Raw genomic sequence first — 24,635 nt, 5'->3', positions numbered from 1 at the left:
TATTTTAATAAAACAGAAAAATATCTTTTTACCTAAATAGTTCGTCGAACCTTGTTTTTGGTATTTTTTTAATACAATTTTTTTTCAATTAATCCCGAAGACTTTAAAATTTCAAACTTACTAAGAACTTGTGTTTGAATTTTTTTTTCCAATAGGATAAAGTCTTAGAAAACAACACCTAAACAGAACATAAAATTGTTATATAAATGAAATTCAAATTTGGAACATAATTTAAAGAAAATCACAAGTAGAAATAAAAAAGATGCATTGAAAAAGTAGGAAAAAAGAAAAGGCATTTGCACAAGGAAGAAGAACATTCAATCATTAAAAAGATTATGTTGGCTAAAGAGCCATATTGAAAAACCGTTTGACCACTTTTTTGTTGTTTCTCACCGATAAATTTTCTTTTTACAATGTGAAAATTGGGTAGAAAACGTGCTTTTCAGCATTACAATGAAATTGAACTTCTTTATCTTTATTTATCTCGTTAATCAAATTGCATGACAATTATATGTAACTTGGACTTTTGGATATCATATATTAGCCAATTGAATTTTTAAATAATTTTGAGCAATGTGATTCAATAATTTTCTCTACCTCGTGACGCTTGGCGTGGGAAGGAGCTTATTTTCTCTAATGGCATACAATTATTGAGCACATCAAGTTGTAAAGCATATGTTTATTTTTTCTTCCTTTGTCTTGCCACCGCCAGCATAATATTTATATTAATTTCTATTCCACCAACTAAAACATGACAAATTAAATATCAGGAATTTATTTTGAAATGATAATTGATATTTTTTTTTTTTATAATAATTATGAAGATCGAACGTGATCAAATCTCTATCTTATATAGATATTAATTATTGCTAAGCTTGTACTAAAAAACGAAGAAGAAAAAATTATTGCTAAGCTTACGTTTAACTTAAACTTGCAGCTTACTTTCTTTATTTGTTTTTAATTTTTTTAGAAGTTCTTTATTTTATTTTTAAATCTATTCACCTATATTTTTAAAGAGTCATTTATTATTTAATATTAAAGATAGGGTTTAAAACCACATCTCAATTCTAGTTTTGGAATAATTTTGGTTCGAATATTGTAGGATAGTCCTTAAACAGTATGATAAACTTTTTTTTTTAATCTCTACTTCGAATTATCTCGAATTGGAACAAATTACTAAAATTCCTCTTCGTCCAATAGAAAAATCTAAATTCATTGAATTAAAAATGAATCAACACAACAACCAACTACATTTAACACCTCTCGTCAAAAAGGGGAATAATACAATTTGAAAAAATATCTCTCTAAATCAAACTGTGTTAGCATGAATAGATTTGTTAAATAATTTTTTTTTTTTTTTGTTAATCGCATTTTTTATAATATTTTCTATAATTTCTTTCTTAATTCCAAGTGCTCAATCTCTATAAAATAAGTTATTAAATAGTTTAGAATGTGTGGCATCAGTTTATGAGCTGAATTTCTATTCGAAAACTCAAAAATCAAAAGGTGACTGATTAATATTATTATTATTATTTTGAAAAAGAAAAGTGACTGATTATTAAATAGAGCTTTTAGCGGCACATTTTAAAATTACAAAAACTAGAACAGTGTCCTTTACCTTTGAGATTATTCACTATTCAGTTAATAAAAATATAATTTAAAAAAAAAAGGGCAAAAGAGAAAAAAGACAAATGTTTAGTCCACAGGGAAAAAAAATAAAAGAAGATAAGAGACATGAGCTTTAATGGACGAAAGCACCAATTGGTACAGCATAAACCCCAATAACGAAGACCTTCTGACGTCATCAATGGGGCCCAGCGGGTTTAGGGATTCGCGATAAATAAATAAGTCGCACTGTGGGTCCCGCTATTCCCTTAATGAATGCGACCGGCTATAGTGGGTTAGCCGGTAGCCTAGTCCTTCTAGCTACCTTGCAGCTGTGGTTTTCCACCGTCTGATTGAAAAAGGGAAACGGTGCGTTTCTTCTTCATGCACAATTTTCTCTCTCTCTCTCCTCTTCCATCTGAGAAACTTCTCTTTCTCACTCTCACTATCAGAGAAGAGGTTTTTTTTTATTAAAAAAAATATATTTTTTCGTCTCTTGGAATTGAAAATTGCTGACTTTGCTTCATCTTCTTCGGCATTTAGCAGGGCGAACGGAGGAAAATTGAGAAGAATGAACGATTAATTTCAATGGCGTTTCAGCGTTCTCCCTCTTTATCTTTCTTTCTTCACTGGTGCCGCAATTCTTTGCTTTGCTTATAATCCACAACAGTTTACAAGGATTTTTATTCCTTCTTTTTTGTTTTCATTTCTTTTCTGTTTTTCCCTCTCACCTTCAGTCGTAATCACGCTTCGGATCTTTATCGGGATCGATGAGTTCCACTTCATCCTAATGCTATTCTTCTTATGAACCTCCGCATTTTCCTGGATTTCTCAAGGTTTGTGTGTCTCTTCATCTTCTTCATGCTACATTTCTTTCGCTTTCTTTTTCCTTGTGATCTGTTTTGCATTTGCTTGCTTCATGAGATGTTCGGAACCTGAATGATTGAGAATGTTGTGTTTTCTTTTGCGTGTTGGTTTCTTCTTGATGTTGATTGGTAATAATACAATTCTGACATTCCTCATTGCTCTTGTTTTCTCGAAATGGTGATGTTTGGTGCCTGACTCTGTAAATTATTTCAGGTTCTTTGTCCTTATCCCGCGGAACTGCAGTCCTCTCTCTCTCTTCTTTTTTTTTTTTTTTCCTTTTGTTGTGCACATATTTGTTTACTTCGGTTTCCGAAGCTGCTAAGCCGGAGCTCGAAATCAGTAGTTTGTATAAGAGTTGAGAAATCTTTAGATCTGTGAACTTTTCTTCTTTGACTTCAATTCATGTGCTCGATTTTGTTTTAATCTTAAAGTATACTCAATGTAGTCAAGTAAGGGGTGAATTAGAGGCAAATATAAAGAAATCTCTTTTTGGAATATTTATTGGTAGATGAGAGATTGAGGTATCGACGATTGTAATTTCTGATAAAAACAAACTCAAAAACTGAGGATGTTCACGGTAATAATTGTTTTGGAATAGCTTTGACATGTTGTAGAAATATGTTCTTGTGCTTAATGTTCTGAAGTACGATCGAAGAGAAGAATGTTTTAGAAGTAGAACTACCGGTGTAATATTTTTTTTTCCCGCTGAAATTTGTCCGTGAATGAGGCATGGTTGCTCGTCCAGGTCTTTCTGACATCGTTTAATAATGTACTAGTTTTCAGTACCTGCTCTAGTATGGGATCCAGCTTGGAGCTCAGAAAGAGCTCAAGCCACGGACATAATTCAAGGGCTGGGAAGGTGGGGGCCCTCCTCCCTCAACCAAAGCGGTGTCCATGTCCAACAGTACCAGAACAGTTTAAGATGAAAAGTTCTGTTCGACCGCGTAGTGATTTGTATTGTATATCAACGAAGGGGACCAATATTGCTCGGGAAAAATCTTCCAGATACTGGCAGGGTAAGAGAGTCGAAGGGAGTCCAATTGGAGAGGACGAACTTGTTAGGTATATGTCAAACTTGCCAGGTTATCTCCTTCGTCCAGAGAGAGGAGAAAATCTCCAAGAGAAGGCTTTGAGTGTTGGGGTTCTAGATTGGACACGGCTTGAGAATTGGAAACACAAACAGGTGCGTTGCCCGACCAAAGGTAAAGATGGGGCACTGTGCATTGGGAATCATTTATCATTAAAACAGACTACTGGACTGTCAACTTTCCCTCGTGTAAATCAGAGTGAAACATCAGATAAAGCACACTCTTCACGTCAGTCTGGTTTGATCTCATCACATAAGGAGAAGGGTGCTCATTGTGACACCTCTGTTCGGAATGCCAATCAGTCCCAAGATTTTGAAAGTGGTTCAATGAGTGCAATGAAGGTGAGGCAAAAAATACAAAGGAATTGCGCATCATCCTCATCAGGGGGAAATGTTTCCAACATGATGCAAGAAAGAGAAAGAACAAAGCATTCGGATCGGACGCTGAGTTTAGAAATGGTGGATTCTAATTGTACATCATCCTCAACAGGTGGAAATGTTTCCAACATGATGCCAGAAAGAGAAAGAACGAAGCGTTCAGATCGGAGGTTCAATTTAGAAATGGTGGATTCTTCTTCTCATGTTAGACATTCAGGAACCTTACCTTGTCCTAAAGGAAGTGCACGTATTTTAGGTTGTAAAATGAATCATAGAACGGAGAAGCCGGGTGAAATAAATATCCAGAAAAAAGAAGCAGACGAGAGGATGGTTTTAGGAAAAGGAGAGATACCACCAAAATTGAGTTATGACATATCACTTGGTTTGAACGATCATATGAAAGTTGAAAACTATGAAACAAAGAAGAGAGGGGGAATTAAATGCTCAGATATTAATCTCCCTTACAATTATTTCACATACAAGCAAGATACCAAGTTCCTACTAAAACAGAAGCCAGACGATTTAGAGGATGGATTTCACACCTTGAATACCAGAGCATCATTTGACGAGAATATGACAGACGTTAATTCGTGTAGTTATTCAGAAATATTTTCTCCCGAGGATATTCTATCCTCTGAATGCGGTTCTGATATTCCCTTCTCAAGTCCATTGCCTTCTTTAGCTGACATTGATCCTTTGATGGGCAGAACGCAAGATTCTCTGGTCTGTGATACTAGTGCAGAAATTTCATGTACTTCATTCCAATTGTCCCCTTTCTCGAATCAGAAGCCAAGTTTGAGACCTTCTGGAGGTAAACAAATAGAAAAAAGAGACTTGGATATTAAGCTTACCCATTCCGACCTTGTTGATACTCTTGAGACATTGGATGATAAAACCCCTGATCCAGGAGCTAGAAAAGGTAGGCATCCTTCACCAATTCGTCGTTTGAGCTTCAGTTTAGGACGAATGGGGAGAAGTTTCAGTTTTAAGGAAAGCTCGACTTTACCGCAGTTAAATTCCACATATACTTGTCCAAAATCTGGTCCAGTGATTTCTGAAAGCTCTGGTTGCTCAGATAATTCAGATAGAAAGAAGGTGAATGGACATAACAGAACTCGGTCAAGTCCTTTAAGAAGGTGGATAGAGCCAATACTGAAGCATAAATCCTCAAATCCTCAACATCCTATAGAAGGAAACGTCAACTCATTAGGCCTTTGGCCAACCAGTCTTGGCGGCGCTCATGAAAAGAAGCATGATGAATCACCAATGCAGGCCCTTTTACAGTTTACGATAAAGAATGGTTTTCCCTTGTTTAAATTATTGGTGGATAATAATAGAAATGTCCTTGCAGCCACAGCTAGAGACTTAACCCCGTCTGGGAAGAATGGATCCGGGCAGAGCTATACATTCTACCTAGTTAATGAAATAAAAAGAAAGACTAGTGGTTGGATACGACCAGGGAATAGGGATAGAAGTTATGGCTATGCCTACAATGTCATTGGACAGATGAAAGTGAATTCTGATTATAAAACAAATGAACACAGCAATGGTAAATACACGTTAAGAGAATTGATTTTGTTTGGTGTTGAGATGAGACCAGGAGATCGAGAATCGGCAATCATGGTGAAACATAGAGAACTTGCAGCCATTGTTTTAAAGATTCCCACCGAAAACAAACACGATGGACAATGGAATGGTAACGTTTTGATAGAGAACTATATGGAGTCTTTGTCAGAGGATAATGCTGTAGTAATACTTCCAGGTGCTGCTCATGGGTCACCAAGCAGCGGAGAGCCTTCGCCATTGATCAATAGGTGGAGATCTGGCGGAGTTTGTGACTGTGGTGGTTGGGATGAAGGTTGCAAACTGCGTATACTTTCCATTCCGAAAAAACGAATTACATCCAAGGCGTGTCCTATCTCCAAGTGCCTTGAACTTTTCGTTCAGGTAAAACTTAAAATTTTGATGATGAACACTTCGTTGATTTTTTTCGTTTTCGGCAATTAATAATCTTGTCTCTCAATTTTGTTTCAGGGTGATGAACAAGATAAACCCGTCTTCAGCATGGTACCCTTGAAGGGTGGGTTCTTTGAGGTTCGTTTCGATTCATCAATCTCTATGTTACAGGCGTTTTTCATATGTGTCGCAGTTTTAAATGGTCAGAATCCAGCAGATCCCTCAGAAGCAAGCAAATTTGCACCTGAGGGAACAATGATCAAGGATCCCGATTCTAATGGAATTAATATTGTACGTGAAAAGCAGCCTGCTAGTATTAGATATGCCCCAAACCCACCCCTCTCTCCCGTTGGAAGAGTCTAATCTCTGGTTTTTGTTCTTATCAAGCAACTGAAGATTCTTCCTTTTCAATGGAGCTTACTATTATTCTCTCATCCTCGTTTTGAAGAGTCTGTATTGGCTTTAGACAAGTGGCCAAGTAATTTTGCACTGGCTGGTATCACCATACCCATCACCATCTATGTATAAAGAAAACAACCTGAGCAATATATATAGTGAAGAAATTAGACACTATTCTAAAACTTTTTTCTTTCATAATCTAATCTTTGCTTGGTTGTCAACCGAATCAAAATGCCTCTATTAGAAACCGAATTGCCCTCTTTATTTTTATTTTTTAAAAAAAAACAGAAATCAAAACATGTTCAAGCATTCTTCACTAATTTATGGATATCTTTTCAATTGAGAGGTTAAAGATTCAAATCTCTTTCCCTCTACATCATGAAAGATGTAAGATGTTTAAGCAACCATAGTTAGAGTGATCACTTGAACACTTGATAATGACAGATATCAATATTCTTGAAGCATTTGAATAAAATGTATGATTGGAAAAAACTCATTACAAATCTATAGGTGAGGCATGGTGAATACAGACGAACCATTGACCATTAATTCTCTCAAACACGTTGGTAACAAACTGCCCTCCCCAACTGCTACCTTTCGTCTTCACCAATTCCACACATGTAACATATCCAACATCTCCTCTAGCATGAACTTGAACGTCCTTGAGTTGAATCTCCAATGGGAACTCATAATTTGCCCATACATATTCCCAGCTCGTTATGACATCGTTGTACCCAGATATCCCCCTCATGCCTGGGTGCACGCAGCAGACACTATCTCCTCGTGCCCAAAGAGTTTGCATTGTAGCAAGATCCCCAGTCTGAAACGATTTGTAAAACTTAGCATTGGCTGCCAATACTGAAGTTTTGCTGTCCTCTTGAAGAGCTTTCAAGGTATCTCTGATTTGTGCAGCTCTGGCGTAATCTTCATCTGCAATGGCGTTTTGTAAGTCCTGCTCCAAAGTTTCTGCATCAAGTGTAATGCTTTCACCGCTCGAATTCTCAGCTTTTAGTTGACAAGGTCGAAATGAGAGCGTCCTAGAAGTTTGTTTCCAGGGCCCTGCACTAGATATTAACAAAATGTGAAGAAATTGGAAGAAAATTCAAAGTGAAATTATACAAAACTCTGTACACCCATCTAATCTTTTATATAATATATATCCATTGCATTAGCTCGAAAGTTCAGATTTCATAGAAGTAATAAAAGCTCAAACAAAATTCAAAAGCATCAGATAGATGAGTTGATTAGGGCTCATGGAAATTACAAAAATTCAACGAAACTTACTGAAATTTCCATTCCTTGAAGCGACATAACGAAGACTAGAAGGAAAAAGAAACCCACACCCTCCTCTACACGATTTAACCAACCCAATTTCGCATTGCTTAGGAAGAGCTGAAGGAAGATGATGAAACACCGCAAAATTCTGCAAACAGCGCACGCTCTTCCGATTGCAGATAAAGGTAACATGATCCTACAAAATCATCATATCACTGATATATTTCAAAATTACCGTCCAGATTCCAGATAAAACTTACCAAAAAGAACCGAGAGACAATTTAGTATAACGAAAAACGCATGTTAATCAATTACATTATGGGAATTAATGCACATGAAAAGTCATTATTATTAATATTTAACGGTAGGAGACAATTAAAGAAGAGAAGAACTCACATTGCAGCATAAATTGGACGTATGGAGCGCCATGGTCGAGGGAATTTACAGCATAACCAGGTAATTAACTGCTGAGAACAACGGTACAGGTAGAGGTGTGAGAGATCAAGTATGACAAATTTTAGGCTCTGAAATTAGGTCTTTTCTTCCATCTTCAAAGAGCGACGACGATAAGTTCAGAAACTTCCGAGATGGTGTTTGATAAGAGGGTAATTTTGGAAACTTCAGAGAAGAGAAGATGGCTCAATCGGAATAGGCCCATAATTTTATGGCTTGACTGGGCCCAGTGATACCATCTGGTGGGCCTTGTCTTGGGCTCTTCCGGTAAGCATAAACCGTCCCTCTGTAAAAAAGAGAGGACAAAAGGGAAATTGGAGGATATAGTAAAATTGGGGGTTGTCTTTTGATTTTTGTTAAAAAAAAATAGAAATAAGTTTTTTTTTTGGTAAAAGTGTGCTGCATACATGACCTATAGTTTTAAAATCTTCAAATTGCCCCTGTTAGGGTTGATTAACCGTTGTTTCGAGTATTGTGTAATTTTGAAAATATAGTGTAAATGGAATCGTTTGTTATAAGGTCTCGTATCAATTCTCAATAGAAATATAGTATAAATAGAATCGTCAATTATGAGACTTTTGAAGGACTATGAGATTCGATGCGGAAGTGTAGATCTTGTCCCAATTTTATTTTCACAAAGAATTAAAATTGCAGAGAACATTTTATGCATATCAAAGAATTTACAACATGCTATAAAAGGAGAAATAATTAGGGTTTAAAGAATTACTTACCCTTGAAGCCAAATTAATCTTCATGAATTCCTTCTCCCACGGTCACGAACTCTTCAATTCTCCTCGAACCAAAAATAGCAATCCAAGATGCCCACCACCACCAAGAGGTAATTGTCTGTACTCTCCTTAGGGTAGAGCGAAAATAACAGGAGTATGTGGGCTCTGTCTATTTTTTATAAGGGAGAAAGAATTAGAAGAGAGAAAATTTCCTGGAAGACGATGTATATTTATTAGGGAGAACGGACCAGAAAGCTCCTTGCGTAAAAGGCAAAAGGAAGAAAAAGATCTTCAACCTCCCACCACCACACGTTAAGAGAGAAAACGGGGAGTTATAACTGCCTCTTAATAAAATTCGAAAAAATTTAATAAAAAATTGATAAATTATTTAAATTATTTTATATACTATATGATAAGGTGGTTATCATATTATATATATATATATATATATATATATATATATATATTAAACTATATGTTATATCGAATATAACACATAACCTATAGTTTTTATATTGTATCAAATATAATATAATCTATTGTTTAAATTATCTTAATTAATCATGGTAGGGGTGTTCAAAAAACCTGATGATCCGAAAAAACCAATCAACCCAACCCAACCCATGCGGTTTGGGTTGGGTTGGGTTCAAATAAATGAAATTTTTATGGGTTGGGTTGGTTTATGGGTTCACCTAAAATGACCCAAACCAACCCAAACTTATTATTAATTTTATAATGTATATTTTTTTGCTTATGATACAATCTTATATACTTATATTTATTTAAGTTTTATCATTTTTTTTAGATAATTTATTCACCAACAACTCCTAAAATAGCTTTTTAGCACTTTGGAAAGAAAATGTTCATTATATAAATTGAAATTGAGTTGTTAATCTTAATTTAATATATGAAAATAATTAAATCAAATTTTTACATATTAACAACTTACTTTTTTTTAGAACAAAAATAGCCCGATCAATCCGAACCAACCCAAACCCAAATGTTTCATGGTTGGGTTAGGTTGGGTTCATCTTTTAAGAAGAGTTATTTGGGTTGAAGAAATTGACAACCCGAACAATTGGGTTGGGTCTAAAAAGTCCTTCAACCCAACCTAACCCAACCAACGAACACCCCTAAATCATGGTATTTAATATGAATCAAATTTGTATTAAACTTAATTATATGAATTTATCCATATAATTAGTATTTCAATCATATTCAAATATTTAATTCATCTCAAAATAAATTTTATATATAATGTATCAAATATATTATATTAATTATATCATATATAATTAATTTAAATTAATTATATCATATATAATCAATCTCTCAATTAATTTGAACAATTCAAATTAATCAAAAAGTAATTCTCAATAATCCCAGTTGAGCTAGGAGGAAACCTTATGGACTTATAGATTGAAGCTCCAATAGTTGAATAATTAATTAAACTCCTTTAATTAAATTACTCAACATCCATTAATTTTCGGTCACTCTATTAAAGACTGACAACTACACTCTTCGCACTACAGATATATTTATGTGTCTATTGGACATAATCAGTCAAAAGTGCGATGACTCTTCATAAATGGCTCGTAAATACAGTTAGGCCAAAATTACCGTTTTCCCCTGTAGTTACATCTAACTTCTTAAGTTCCACTAATCCCTCTATTGAGCAATAAGTCATAATCCAACTATGACCAAACCCCTCTCGAGTCAAGAGAAAGTGTGATGTCACATTGTTCAAGCCTTGTAATCAATCCTTAAGAGAGCAATTTATCTACTTATCCCAACATCAAAGAAGGAATGAATTTCGTCTTGTGTAGTTGTGTTCCCAACTTCCCAATCAAACGAAACCCCAAAATGGTAGGCATATTAAGTCGGTGAATTGGTTATTCTCACCCATGCAAATCAAAGGACAGCCTTTATAGGCACGAGTTCACAACTCACTCAGGATTCAGATCATGTCACCTATGGTCATCCTGCTGAAATGTAAGTCTCTACTATTAAGACGTTATATAATGAGACTATTCATTTTATGGTTTGGTCTTATACAAACTATTTTTATAGGATATTTTCGCTCACATGTCTCCACATGAATGATCAGGATCATATCATTTATAGTACTTTACAACATTTTGTAACAACTACAAAGTGGGTTGTATCTGTAGTGTTACCATGATAAAGTACCCATTCTTATCCATCTACAGACCATTTAGGTTATTTAAACATGATCCACATGTATGTCTCTACATACATGTTTATGAAGGAACCCTTATACAAGAGTACCTATGAGCGAAAGCGAATCTTGCCAATTCATTACGACAAAATTTCCACATATACATTCACACAAATAGATATGCATTAACACAACTAAATTACTGGCATGCTTACAGATAAATACACAAGAGAACAAGGAACTTACCAATTGCAAACTTTCTTCTCGAAAAATCTCGCTTTCACCACGAACGAATGCTCTCGCTCTCGCTGGAACATCAAGCTATCGTTCAACAACACCCCGGTCGTCTACCACAAACGGCTTCACACGAACAGTAGGAAATGAGGACGACACCACCACTTGGAGCCCTTAGTATTCTCAGAGTGAGAATCCAATGTGTGAGCTCTGTTCGAATTTGGTAGAGATAAGGAGATAAAAAGATCGTATACCATAATCACACAAGTGGGAGAAGGCAACGACTATTGTATATTTAGAGTGCTTGATCGTTTAGGCGAGGTACACGATCATGTAGGAAAAGCTAGGTGATCGTCTCTACGATCGTTTAGAAAAGCTCGGGCACTAAGCGATCGTTAGTAAAATGTAAGCGATCGTTTAGTGAAGCGCGCGCGGGTGTAGGTGATCATCTAATAAAGGATGCGCTATCGTATAGGCTCTGAATTACTAAGCGATTGAATGCAAACACCTCGTGAGAAAATTTTGCGTTTTCTTTGCAAAATGAAAACAATTTTCATTTTATTCTTCAGTTACGAAAACCGAACTGAACTTCCCACTATCGTATGGTTACAGATAAAACGTCAGGCAATTATCTCATAACTATCCAATTAATAAAATAATAAATATAATCACATTATATTCATATCCTATAGTTTGATATCATATATCAACCATAGTGTTTTCTCTTCTACTTGATATAAATCATATTTTTATCCAATTTCCTTCAAATTAATGTATCTCATACATTTAGTCAATCATATCATATTTAATTAACTAGTTCAATTATATCATATATAATCAAACTCCCTATTGTCAATTTGAACATTTCAAACTGACCCAAAAACTGTTTCTCAACTCGTATCCAAGCTACCAAGGGGACCTTATGGACCTATAGCTCAAAGCTCCAACGGTACGTGAATAGCTTACTAAACTCTTTAGCCATAAGATCCACCATCCGTTAACTGCCAGACATTTCACTAAAGACTGACAGCTGAACTTTCTTACCACAGATATATTTTTATGTCCATCGGATATAACCAATCATTAGTACGATATCCCTTCACAGATGCTCGTAAGTACAACTGGGCCAATTTATTGTTTTGCCCATATAGTTACATCTTACTTCTTAAGTACCACTAATCCCTCTAATGAACAATACAACATAGTCCTACTATGTGTGAACACCTCTAGGGCCATGAGAAGGTGTGTGGCACCACATCGTTCAAGCCCTGGGATCAGCCCTTAAGGGAACTATCTATCCATTTACCTCTACTTCGGGGAAGGAATGAATTTCATCTTGTGTAGCTGAGTTCCCAGCTCCCACATCAGAAGAATCCTCAAAGTGGTAGGTTTGAGTCGGCAACCTAGCCACTCACACCCATGCAAATCAAAAAACCGCCCTCAATGGCAGGAGTTCCCAACTCACTTCGGATTGAGGTCATGTTATATAACGAGACGTTAACACTTCGTGGTTGGGTCTTATACAAACTCTTTGTATAGGACGCCCCAGCTCGCATGTCCCCAAATGATCAAGATCAGACCATTTATGGCAAGTCACAACACTTGTAACTCAAGTCACAACACTTGTAACTCAAGTCACAACACTTGTAACTACTCCACAAAGCCAAATAACCTAGGATCTTTGTTTATTGGATTGAGTATATGCTTATAAGATAACAATTATTTTAATAATAACAATTTGTTTATACATAATTTAAAAACTACGAAAATATAAGAGAGATTCATGACACTAATCCCAACAATCTCCCACTTGTCTAAAGCTAAGGGAGTGAAATGTGCAATACAAATAAATACAAAATACAATAAATTAGTGCATACACTATACCTCATTAACTTCAACCTAACGGATTCAAAAGAAAAAGTGTCGAATTTTTCTCCCATTTTAAAATTTGAATTGGCGATTTGATTTGATTTAACCACTTTTCGAAGATATTCAGAATTAATCAATCTTTGATTTGTTTATCATCATTTTGATTTTAATTTATAATATATTTTTTACATTATTTTATTGGTTTTTTATTATTTTAAATGTGGATTTTTTTTTTATCATCGTTAGGATTTTACTCAATATTTTATACATATTATCATCTAAAAAATATATTTTATTTAAATTTTATAATTTTTTTCGTATTTTTTTAATCATTAATATCCTATTATATTATTACCATTAATTTTTCTTTTTGATAAACAAATAAGTATTCACTTTTGCAATCTTGTTGTTTTTGCTAAGCATCTAGAACGAATTAGGCTTCTTTTGTAGGTTTTCTGGTTGATGGAATTATAAATACAGTGTAATTATTGAAGGTTAAATGAAAATGGAATTATGAATTCAGTGTAATTGTAAATAAACAAGCTCCCTTCCTAATTTTTCTCTTTCAAATTATATTTGAATTTATATTTTATTAATCTACTTATCGAATTAATCACAATAAACAAAAACTTCCTGATTTTTCTCTCAAATCTATATTTGAATTTATCTTTTATTATCAAATTTGATTTTATCTAACTAACTTTCGTTTTGTTTAAATGTTGGTTACAAATTTAATTGTACCTAAATGTTTTTTTAATTATTTTATACATATTGTTATCAAATTAATTTGAGCTTTCTTTTTTCATATTTTCGACATTTTCAATTTTTCATATAGAAATACGTAAAAATGACTTGTTGTTCTTAAAAAGAAACATATAAAAGGTAACTTTTAAATATTTGAAATATGTGTGTATATGTATGTGTAATAATAATAATAATAATAATAATAATAATAATAATAATATTATTATTATTATTATTATTATTATTATTATTATTATTATTATTATTAAAATAAGATAACAAAAAACTTTAAATCTCATCTTCTTCAACTTCTTCATTTAATCGCCTCCCAAAAACTCTTTTTCTCCTTATCAATCTCATGTTTGCAATCGTTGGTTCAACAACCCCTTCTTGAATTCCATCGTCTTGGCTAGCTTTTGGCGACCACCCTCACTAAATCATGAACCTTTTTCACTCGCTTATGTGTTTCCTGCTTTTGTTTTTACTTTGAACATTGTATTCAACAATGACGCTCTGGGATTGATAGTGTTTAATGTTGGCTTTTAAGATCCTATAAGAAAAATGGTCACATGGAATGAAGACAATGAAACTCCTACAACTGGTTTGGTATCAAACGCTATCATAAATGCAATCATATTTCCAACAGTCACATCGCCCTGAAGTTGTTATTCCTTCAAATACTCACTCGCCAACAACTTCACTGGTACAATCAATTTTGCTCTTTCTCACTTTGAAGGATGTCCATCGTTGTAGACATCTATAAGCTTTTAATGACTCCCACCGTTTGGTCGTCGTCTTCCCTCGCATACACGCGGAAGCATTAAGGATCATATTGGTTTATTTTCAATTGTTGCTTATCGAATGTTTAGATATTGTGTATCTGTAGTTCTAGAATGTTTAGGTAGAGGTATTTGTGATAGAGTTGTTTTCGAAGCAGTGTGTCTTTGCATTCTCGTTTGTACTTAATTTTGTTGTTTTGGGGTAGTTTTGTCATTTACTAATTATTATTTTCTATTATATAAATTTGTTTTGCTAGTTTTATAATTTTGAAAATTTTTGCCATTTTTTTAAAATAAAACTTTGGAATTTGTTATTTCTCTTGTCAACCTAGAAAAAAATTGGATGGGACTAATATGACCGTTTTATATCCTTCAAGTGAAACTATGGTTTAATCATTCCAATCGATGGTTTAAGTTTAATCACGTATTCAAGAGTTTAGTGGGACTTTTCAATTATTAAGTAAAAAATTGAGGAAAAAAATGACTAGTTTTAAAAATTCTCTCAGATATTTAATCTCTCTATATATTTATATGGTAGGTGCTGAGGGTTGCTCCAAAAGAAATATAAATCTAAAGGCAGATCTAAGTCTAAGGTATTATAGGAGTACGTCTAAGAGCCCACGACGTCCTTAAATGAAAAGTCAAAGTTTCAAATGTTGGGTCAATCAGGTCGAGCTTGATCCTTATTATCAAAGGGGTAATATCTAAGTCAAGTCAATGACTCAAAGCCTACAATCTTCATAACTACACCTACATCAATATTACTGATGTGACACATTTCTCAAGTAAATATCACACATCAAACTCTATAAAATAGTTCATTCCCACCATCTCAAGGAGTAAACAATATTCTTGAGTGTTTAGTTGAACTAAAAACTTCGATTAATTTAAGTGTTCAGTTTGGTACTACATTAGTGCGATTTCTTTTGTAGGTCGATTCAGATACATTCGTAAGTCAAAAAGGTAATTCGTTCATGAACTCATGCATACCAAAAGTAGAGGATCTGCAAATGATAAGTTCTAAATGATCTATTTTGAAATTTGAAAATAAAATTCCAAATTCTCATTTTTGTTTTTCACGAAAATGACATTCATATGCATAAAAAACATGATCACTTAATGGTACTACCTAAATTTATAAATATTGTCATTAATGTAAGAAAATGATAGAATATTACATGAATGTGGCTAAAGATGGACACCGCAGCATAATTTGTTCTCCTCCTTTTCGTTTTCTTTTTTTATTTCGCGTTTATGTATATATTTTTGGTTCAATGGGTAAAGTGAAGAAAGAAACGAACAACCAACTTGAAATAAAAGATAAGACCCTAAATAAATGATTTAATACATCCATGTAACTAATTTCTTTATATATAATGATGAGTGGTTACCCTAATATTAAATTTTCGTCGACATTTCGATATTTCCATGTTTCTATAGATTTGATATCAACATAAGTGGTGAATCGATATTTCCATTATATCTAGTAAAATCCATGAAACGTAATCATTAAACAACAAAATATCAATAATATAAATATAATATAAATAACAGACATAATAATTTATTTAAAAAATAATAAACTACTTATTTACTAATTCAAATTTATTTTTTTAATGTTTTATTTTTATAATTTTTCCGGTAATATCCATCAAAATCGAAATTTTATCGATACTTTCATCAAAGTTTTCGTAAAACTAAGACCTTGATATTTCTGTTGACATCGATATTTTAAACATTAGTTGTTACCGCGTCACACCTAAATTATCACAAAATATAAATAGTTTTTAAAAAAATAAATTATTTTATTTTTCAAAAGTCAAACACTAGTTCGGTTTAAGATATATATATTTCTCTCTCTTAATCTTGAAATTTTATATTTCTACCTCCACACTTGTTCAATTAATCTTTTTTAGAAAATAATAATAAGGTACTATAGCATGCTAATTAATTACGTGACACACATATATATTTTAATACCTCCACACTTGTTCAATTAATCTTTTTTAGAAAATAATAACAAGGTGCTATAGCATGCTAATTAACTACGTGACACACATATTTTTTTTTCTGAAACATGACAAATAATTTGTAATTGAGACTATCAGTTGTATTTAAATTATTTGTCATGTATTTGTCTTAGCAGTTTATATACTTTAATTTTTTCTAACATCAAAATAATTCAATTGACATGAATTTATATTATTAACGTTCAAGACTGAGGTTCAAATTTTGATCTACCTACCACATCCATCATTTCAATATACATTTATTTCTGAAATTAAAAATTCAAAATTAAAATGGACTGATTTGTTTAAGCAAAGAGATATAAAACTAAACATTTCCTTTAATATTATGATATTTAAATGGCTAAAAAGTATGCACATCACAAGTGACACATATACTGGCTCAACAGATGTTTACTCGTTCCAGCACCCAAACTCCAAATAAAAAATGCTAATACAATTCTAAAATTCTTGTTAAATAGAGACAGAGTTAAACTAATTGCACAATGTAGATGATAATTAATTTGAAAAATCATAGTTGATTTATATTACACTTCAAACAATCAAGTATTGGGTTGTAGTTTTTGAATTTGACATATTTACGTTATTTACACTAAAGTTTAGAGAAGTACATTATATAAACTCTTTAACTTTTAAATGCATTTTGTCGTGTATTCTAAATAATATTCTATAATAAAACAATTTTCTATTTGTGGATGAATATAAATCTGTGTATGAATTATTTACTGTTTACATTTTTCTATTCATCTTTATTAGTAGTTGAATTATGTGGCTGTGATTCATCTTCAGGCTTCAGCACAGCTTTATTATATTGGTCAGAAAAGATTAAAAACGAAGTCGTTTTGCAGTATTGAACTGAAAAACAGCCTTGGCCTTTTTAAGTTGGTGGTATGTTGGTTGTCTTAGAATCATACAAGGATTTTGAGTTGGTTGGGTTTTGGTGTCGAGATTCCGGAGGTTGCTGTTGTTGTGTGTCAGCGACAGCCCTCATTTTTTGCTCATTTATTCTAAATTTCAGAATCCAAAGTCTCTTCTTTTTTTTTTTGTTCTCTCTTTAACAACTCTCTCTTCTTTTAATACTATTCAGTTTCAGTATTCCCTCTCTTTTTATCTCTGACTTGTCATTGCTTTACAAATAACAAAATTCCCTGTCTTCTTTTTTACATGTGTTCTTCACTTCCAATGAATTGCCTCCATCACACACTGTCTGACCAGGATGTCCTGTTTGTTAATTGAGTTAGTTATGTTTATAAGCTTTGAGATTAGTGTAGATTGGTGTAAAGTGTGGGTGAGGGGATTGTTTTGTTCATTTTTAGTTCTAAATTACTAAATTTAAGTTTTTAGTTTTTATGTTTATAAGTATGTCAATGTTAAGTTGAATACTTTTTGAGTGCAGAATGTTGTAATTGTTCGATTGTAGTGCGATGTTTATAAGTTTTTTATGTTAACATAGAGCTCATGAAGACTTTATTAGCTCATTTGTTTATATTTTGTTCTTTGTAGCTATTTCAGAGTGAACCAAATTATCGAGATAAAATTAAGATGCACGTGTAGTTGCTTTATAATATTACTTTTGTCCTCAACTTTATATAAACTAGTTTAATAATACGTGCATGGCATGCGACTAATAATTTTTAAAATAGTAGCATGCGAGAATACATAAATAAATTTGTAAGTTAATCTAACAAATTTATTTATTGATATGTGTTATATCAATTGAACTATTTAGAATTAATTTATGTTTTATTTCTTTAATTTTTTTAAAATAAATTATGGATTAGATCAATATCATTATAATATTATCATGTGCAAATCAAATTTAAAATTGTGTTTTTTAAAAAAAGTTTTGAATTAATTACACATTTTTTGTTATATAGTTTTGAGGTTTGTTATTTCAAATATTTAAGTTTTCTATATATATTATGTTTTAGGTGAACTATTGATAACTAATTTAAATAATAATTTTAGAATAACTCACAATAAAGTGATATAGTGGTGATATTATTAGCATGACTTGATTGGTCAAATCTTATTTTTAAATTTTAGCCTGGTAGAAATCAATAAAGTAAAATAATATTTTTATTTGCTTGTGCCTAATGTTAGTCTTAAACTAAGCTTTCAAATATAGAATTTATTCATTTACATTTGTTAATTTATTATTAACGGTTAAAGTAATTTAATAGTTTTAAAAGATGAAAAACAGATAAATAAAAATTAAAGATCAAGTCATAATAGATCTAGGATATAATATAATAACAATAATGTTGGTTTATTATGATATTTACTAAATACTATTTTTTTTATAGTCCACAAAGTTGTTTAAATTATATTAATTTCCAAACTCTAGAAAATTATAAAATCCTTCAATTAACTTTTCTTTCATTTGACCTAATTAATTGTTCATAAGTAGAAAGCGAATGTTGGATTTTGGTGGGACATTTTTATAAAATAATCTAAAAGATAGTATGGACAAAAACTAAATCTAAAAGATTTTCTCAATTTTTTCTCCTTTGCAAGGTTCTTCTAATATAAAAATATATTTGAAACGTATACACTTATCATCGCATCCATTTTATATTGCCTAAAATTCAAAATTTTATGGAAGTGAGTTTTTATATTTAAATACAATGTAATGGATGGAGTAAAACAAATTGTCTTGTGAAATCAAATGAATTTTATTAGAGTGAGTTATTATATTTAAATACAACGCAATAAGATAAAACAAATTTAAAAAAGTGAAAGTTAGGTAATACGAATATTGGAGATCATATGTTCTCTGAAATCAAATGAATTCTATTTGGTTGCGTTATTATAATATACAATTCAATGAAATAAAACAAAATTTAAAATAATGAAAGTTGAGTAAAAGAAATATTGTGGATATCGTGTAACCTATGAAATCAAATAAATTTTATTTAGGTGGTTGTTCAAATCTAAATACATTGCATTGAATTTTTTTTTAAAAAAATAAATAATTGAGTAAAAAACAAATAAATTGATCAAATCAAGGGAGAGAAGTAATGGTCAATGTATCTTATTTGGCTCGAGATTATTTAACATTTTCATTTGTTTCATTCTCTCCCTTCCCACATAGTGCTTTTTCTTTTTAATTTTCATGCAAAATAAGAAATGCAAACAAAATTGAATGAGTCACTAAAAGTTAGATAAATAAATTTAAATAAATCGTATACACTTATCCCTAATTATAATCGAAAATATATACAATGAACAAATTGCCCCTAATTTAAATCAGTCCTTCCAATGGAGTCAATGTAAGCAGATACGAATCATCTAATACCTTCTATACACTCGCCATTTGAAATTCAAACCTCATCTCTCCATATAAATAAACTCCTAAATCAAATTCCTCAAAAACTCAAAATCAAAAGACAAACAAATACATTTCAATACAACATCCAAATAAAATTACATCTTGCAAAGATCCATTATCTACATGCATTGAAGAGATATTTCTATTGTTCCGCATTTGGGTTTGTCCATATAAATAAACTTCTATAAAAAATCTAAAAACAAACAAATAAATTTCACACTTTCCGAAGGTTCATTATCCACTAGACAATTGGAGAAGATTTTTTAGTCGTTTTGCATGAGTTTTTTTTATATAAATAAATTTCTAGATCAAAACATTTCAAAATCTAAAAACAAACAAACAAATTTCAATAGAATATCCAAAAGAGCAAAATAATATAAACTAACCATTTGGAATCGTTCTACCAAAGATTTATTACCCACATGCAAAATGCTCATGCTAAGAAGATTTTGGTCTCGGATTTCTTCAGTTGTGTCTTTAGGTAGAGGATTTAATTGGAGAAGTCACTTCTACTATTTTCCAAACGGACTGAAAAATGTAAAGGTAAAAGGGGCATGTAAAGATTCTCCCTACATAGCCCCTTTTAATACAATAGAGATGAAAATTCTATAAACAAGTTTGGATGGTCTAGTGATAAATGGTGAGGCATAGTATTGATCAAAGCTAAGATATTATGGGTTCAATTTATGATGGTTACCTATCTAGACTTTAATATCTACAAATTAGTCGAGAAGAATACAAATGAACTTGGACACTCACATATAATGGCATTGGCAAACTTCTATTGCTAAGAAAAAAAAGAAAAAGCGCCGGCAAAGGGTGCCCTCACTCAATTCCCTTTGTCTGGGAGAGAGGATCTTTGTCGATGGGCCTGCACTTTTTGGCATTGATGGAACCTCCCCTAACGATTTCTTCGGCAACCATTTTGGCATTGAAAAAGGTTGGCTTAAGACCACATTTACTTCAAAGGAATGTAAATAAAAATTTTCACAGAATTAGTTGGTGGGACCTCCTACCAATTAAGGAAATCTATACTCCATAAAATAAGTAACCTCATTAGTGTCCTAATCGCCCATCAATTTTTGGGATGAAATTGACATTTAAAAACCATCGAATAAAATATTAAAGATGACAGTATGGAGAATAGCAAAGACCAAATTTATAGCAGTAAATTCTAGGGAGTTTGTAGCATTTATGCCAATGAAAAGATACTCGTAGATAGTTCTTAGTCGTCAATTAAAATAAAATATAAAAAAAGGTTTAACGGTTTGAGAAAGTTGACATTGCCATAGGGCCATAGGCCAAGGGCTTTCTTACCATCAATAAAGACCAAAATTGTGATAATGTTTTAAAAGACCATTCAAATGGTGTTAATAAAGATATATAAGTAAACATTTTAGCAGTCAACTAAAATAGAAATATTAATAGCTTCAAAAACTTGACAAAAATATAGTGTTAATAGCTAGACAAGCCTGCAATTGATACTTTGACTTTTTTTTTTTTGTAACATTAAAAAAAAAACAAAAATTTTCATAGTGCATCAAAAGAAACCTTTCACTAATATAAATATAATTATTACGTAATTGACATATGTTTATTCTCTTGAAGTTGAAAATTTAGATCCTCGTATTTTTTTTGTTATAATTAAAAAAATTAAACAATATTTTGATTGGACTTGAGTGAATAAATTTCCTTATTTTCTTCCCTTTCTTTTAGAAGAATCTCGAAACTACTTTCTCAAAAATGACCCACCTTGAAAATATAAATCGTAGCTTAAAATGCATTACTTTCCTTCACACTTGATAATTAACATTCGAGTTCCTTGTTGGAAAAGCCATTCTTATAATGGAATCAAATGATGTATATATTCTTTTTTGTATGTTTATCATACAAATCGCGTAAAGAAATTGACCAAAATAACATATCAAGAGATGGGCGGCAGCTTGCAGGTAGAGCAATAATTGAATGTTTAATCTGCGACTTCATTTCTTGAAAATTTCAAAATTTTTAAAAATAATGTGTGTATTAGATGTAAATTTCAATTTTGTGTACAAAAGAATTCTAAACTTTTAATTTTATATTCAATAGATTTGTGATTTTTTAAAAAATTTAAAAATTTGGGGATTAAATTTGTAATTTGAAATATTCATAGACTAAATAGACACAAATCTAAAAAAAAATGGGTTGTTTTTAAATATAGAAAAATAAACAAAAATATTTACAAAACATAACAAATTTTAGAACTATAAATGATAGATGCTGATAGACACGGATAAACTTCTGTCAGTGTATACAGTGATATTGATAGACATTGATAGAAGTCTATCGGTGTCTATCAACGTTTATCATTGATAGTTCTAAAATTTTGTTATATATTGTAAATATTTTCAACAATTTTACTATTTGAAATAATTTTCCAAAAAAATATAATTTAATTGATAATTTAAGATAAATTACTTGGTCTTTATGATTTGGAGAAAATTAGATATTGTTATATGAATAATATCAAAAAAAAAAAAAAAAAAATCAGAAGATACATAACTTTTTATATAGGAGAGATTTTGAGCTCAACGACTTCACGTTTCACAATTTTAGTCATTCTAGTGTTTGAGTTTCATGAGTAATTATCTCTCAAGATATAGCAAATTACATATCTTATGTAAGCAGAACCTCATCCACAAGATTCAACTAACTATATTTGGTAGAAATACTTTATAAAAAAGAGAAAAAAGTTTATAAAGAGTTGAAAACAAGATGTATATTTATAGAATATTTGTAATCATTCAAACAGTCGTGGCTCTTCTTCAATTTGGTTATTTATGAAAAGACATATACATTCACCAAATAATACAACTCATGGAAATAAAATAATGCAATCTTACACAAATAATCACATAGTATTTATTCCAATATGTTTTAGTTCATATGATAAAACTCTTCTAAATTTTCTTTATGATCCTTATAATTTGATAAAAAAAATTTCTAAATAGTCCCTACCACATCATGAATTATTTTGTAGGGATTTATGTATGAAATTTTATTTAATTTAATTGTAATTTCAAAAGATAGTTGAATTTTAAAAATAAATGCATTCGGAATTGCAAGCCACCCAATTCTAATTTGTTTATTTAATAAAAAGAATCGGGGGCCATGATCTCATCCCCTTCTCCACGCTGGCAGGAGCGTTCGTGGGGTCCAACTTCCAAACTCCATGAATGCCTTTGGGTGTATTTGACCTTTTGTTTCTCTCTGCTATATTCTCTCACCTATTATTAAATTTTTAGCTGACATATCCATATTTTCATCAACATTTCAATGGATATTTTTATCCTATAAAAATCCATAAAATATAAGCATTAATATGTCACTAATATAAATATACTAAAATAATAGACATGTTAAGTTATTTGAAAATCATAAAAAGTTCATTTAGTCATTTAAATTTATTTTTTGAATTTTTATTTTTATAATTTTTTTCATAAATATATATTAAAATAGACATTTTATTGATGTTTCCATATAAAGTTTCATAAAATTAAGACGTTCAATTTTGGTTTTGCTTGCCTCTTTGTCGATTCAACAATTGTAGGATATGATCACAAACTTCATAAGAGCTTAGTATGGAGGACCGTCACAGACTTTTTTCATGTACTCCAAATCGTACACCAAAAGAATCGACAACCTAAAAATGTCAACTGGGTACTAACCTCCAAAGTTCCAACAATTTGCTAGAAAAGATAATCCAAAACAATATGTTGCTTACTTCATTGAAATCTACGAAAATGTAGGAACTATAGAAGACCTGTTAGTCAATCAGTTCATTTGAACCTTGAAAGGATTTTTTTTATTGGTACACAAATCTAGAGTCAGAAGTGAATGACAAGTGGAATAGTTAGAAAGAGAGTTTTTGAACTGCTTCTACAACATAAGACACACTGTTAGTATGATGGAGCTAACAAATGTCAAACAACGGAAGTGACAACCGGTCATTGACTATATTAATTGATGGAGAGCTCTGAGTCTGGGTTGCAAAGATGGACTCACTGAGTTATCCACAGTGGAGATGTGCACCCAAGGCATGCATTGGGAACTTCTCTATATTCTATAAGGAACAAAGCCTCGTACATTCGAAGAGTTGGCAACTCGAGCTCATGACATAGAGCTGAGCATCACTAATAGGAAATTAAGGACTTCTTGGTTCCTAAGGTAAGGAAAGACAAGAATGAAAACCAAAGGCACTGAAAAGATCGTGAATAGTGCTACAAAAGAATCTATAGTCGTTCATGCGACCTCACTTAAATTTTCCTCTAAATAAAAAGAAACAAAATTTGAAAGAACGCATGATGGCGGTGAGAAGTGTCACCCAACTCTTAAAGAAAGATAAAAGAAGGTTTACCCATTCCCCAATTCTGATGTTGCAAATATATTGGAGCAACTACTAGAGAAGCAACTTATTCAGCTACCGAAATGCAAACGACCGAAACAAGCAGGAAAAGTAGATGATCCTAACTACTGCAAATATCACTGGTGTTGGGTTGTATATCTTAAAACTCGCAGTTTGTAGTTTTAAACGTATTCTATTTATAATAAAGATGTTATTGACATTTATTCAACAAAACTGTTGTTGAATATGTAAATTGCACGTGTAAAAACTAAATCCAATAAACTAAGATCCATAGCTATTACTTGGACTTTATGTGGAGACATAAAGATGGATCAAGTT

At 31.7% G+C, this 24,635-nt stretch overlaps 2 protein-coding genes across 8 annotated transcripts; one reads left to right on the top strand and one right to left on the bottom strand.

Annotated features, from left to right (window-relative positions):
• Positions 1 to 1,907: 1,907 nt before the first annotated feature.
• Positions 1,908 to 6,474, top strand: LOC120090529 (uncharacterized). 7 transcript variants are annotated; one of them, XM_090307196.1, is made up of 5 exons: positions 1,995 to 2,064; positions 2,152 to 2,237; positions 2,343 to 2,441; positions 3,249 to 5,884; positions 5,972 to 6,474. In XM_090307196.1, the coding sequence occupies exons 4-5, from the start codon at positions 3,269 to 3,271 to the stop codon at positions 6,254 to 6,256; spliced, it is 2,901 nt and encodes a 966-aa protein (XP_090163322.1). In that variant the 5' UTR covers positions 1,995 to 2,064; positions 2,152 to 2,237; positions 2,343 to 2,441; positions 3,249 to 3,268; the 3' UTR covers positions 6,257 to 6,474. The 7 variants fall into 7 exon arrangements, with proteins under 7 accessions (XP_090163320.1, XP_038904179.1, XP_038904177.1 ...); XM_039048253.2 differs by having other exon boundaries at positions 2,149 to 2,237; XM_090307194.1 differs by lacking the exon at positions 1,995 to 2,064 and adding an exon at positions 1,908 to 1,974 and having other exon boundaries at positions 2,152 to 2,441.
• A 130-nt stretch (positions 6,475 to 6,604) lies between these two features.
• LOC120090530 (Nuclear transport factor 2 (NTF2) family protein) lies at positions 6,605 to 8,203 on the bottom strand. Its single transcript, XM_039048254.2, has 3 exons — positions 7,964 to 8,203; positions 7,577 to 7,763; positions 6,605 to 7,351 (listed from the first exon to the last, which is right to left on the bottom strand). The coding sequence occupies exons 1-3, from the start codon at positions 7,994 to 7,996 to the stop codon at positions 6,789 to 6,791; spliced, it is 783 nt and encodes a 260-aa protein (XP_038904182.1). The 5' UTR covers positions 7,997 to 8,203; the 3' UTR covers positions 6,605 to 6,788.
• Between the last annotated feature and the right edge of the window lie 16,432 nt (positions 8,204 to 24,635).

The sequence above is a fragment of the Benincasa hispida genome, chromosome 11 (assembly GCF_027475165.1).
Source record: "Benincasa hispida cultivar pf3 chromosome 11, pf3_genome.v1.1, whole genome shotgun sequence".
Classification (NCBI taxonomy): domain Eukaryota; kingdom Viridiplantae; phylum Streptophyta; class Magnoliopsida; order Cucurbitales; family Cucurbitaceae; genus Benincasa; species Benincasa hispida.
Note: the sequence above shows the minus strand (reverse complement) of the source record. Positions and strands in the feature narration are given on the sequence as shown.

Coding starts and splice junctions, on each gene's coding strand:
- LOC120090529 (XM_090307194.1), top strand. CDS start 3,269: ATGGGATCCAGCTTGGAGCTCAGAAAGAGCTCAAGCCACGGACATAAT. Junction 5,885..5,971: donor GCCTTGAACTTTTCGTTCAG/GTAAAACTTAAA, acceptor ATTTTGTTTCAG/GGTGATGAACAAGATAAACC.
- LOC120090530 (XM_039048254.2), bottom strand. CDS start 7,996: ATGGCGCTCCATACGTCCAATTTATGCTGCAAT. Junction 7,764..7,963: donor CGTCCAATTTATGCTGCAAT/GTGAGTTCTTCT, acceptor ATGATTTTGTAG/GATCATGTTACCTTTATCTG. Junction 7,352..7,576: donor TTCAAGGAATGGAAATTTCA/GTAAGTTTCGTT, acceptor TATCTAGTGCAG/GGCCCTGGAAACAAACTTCT.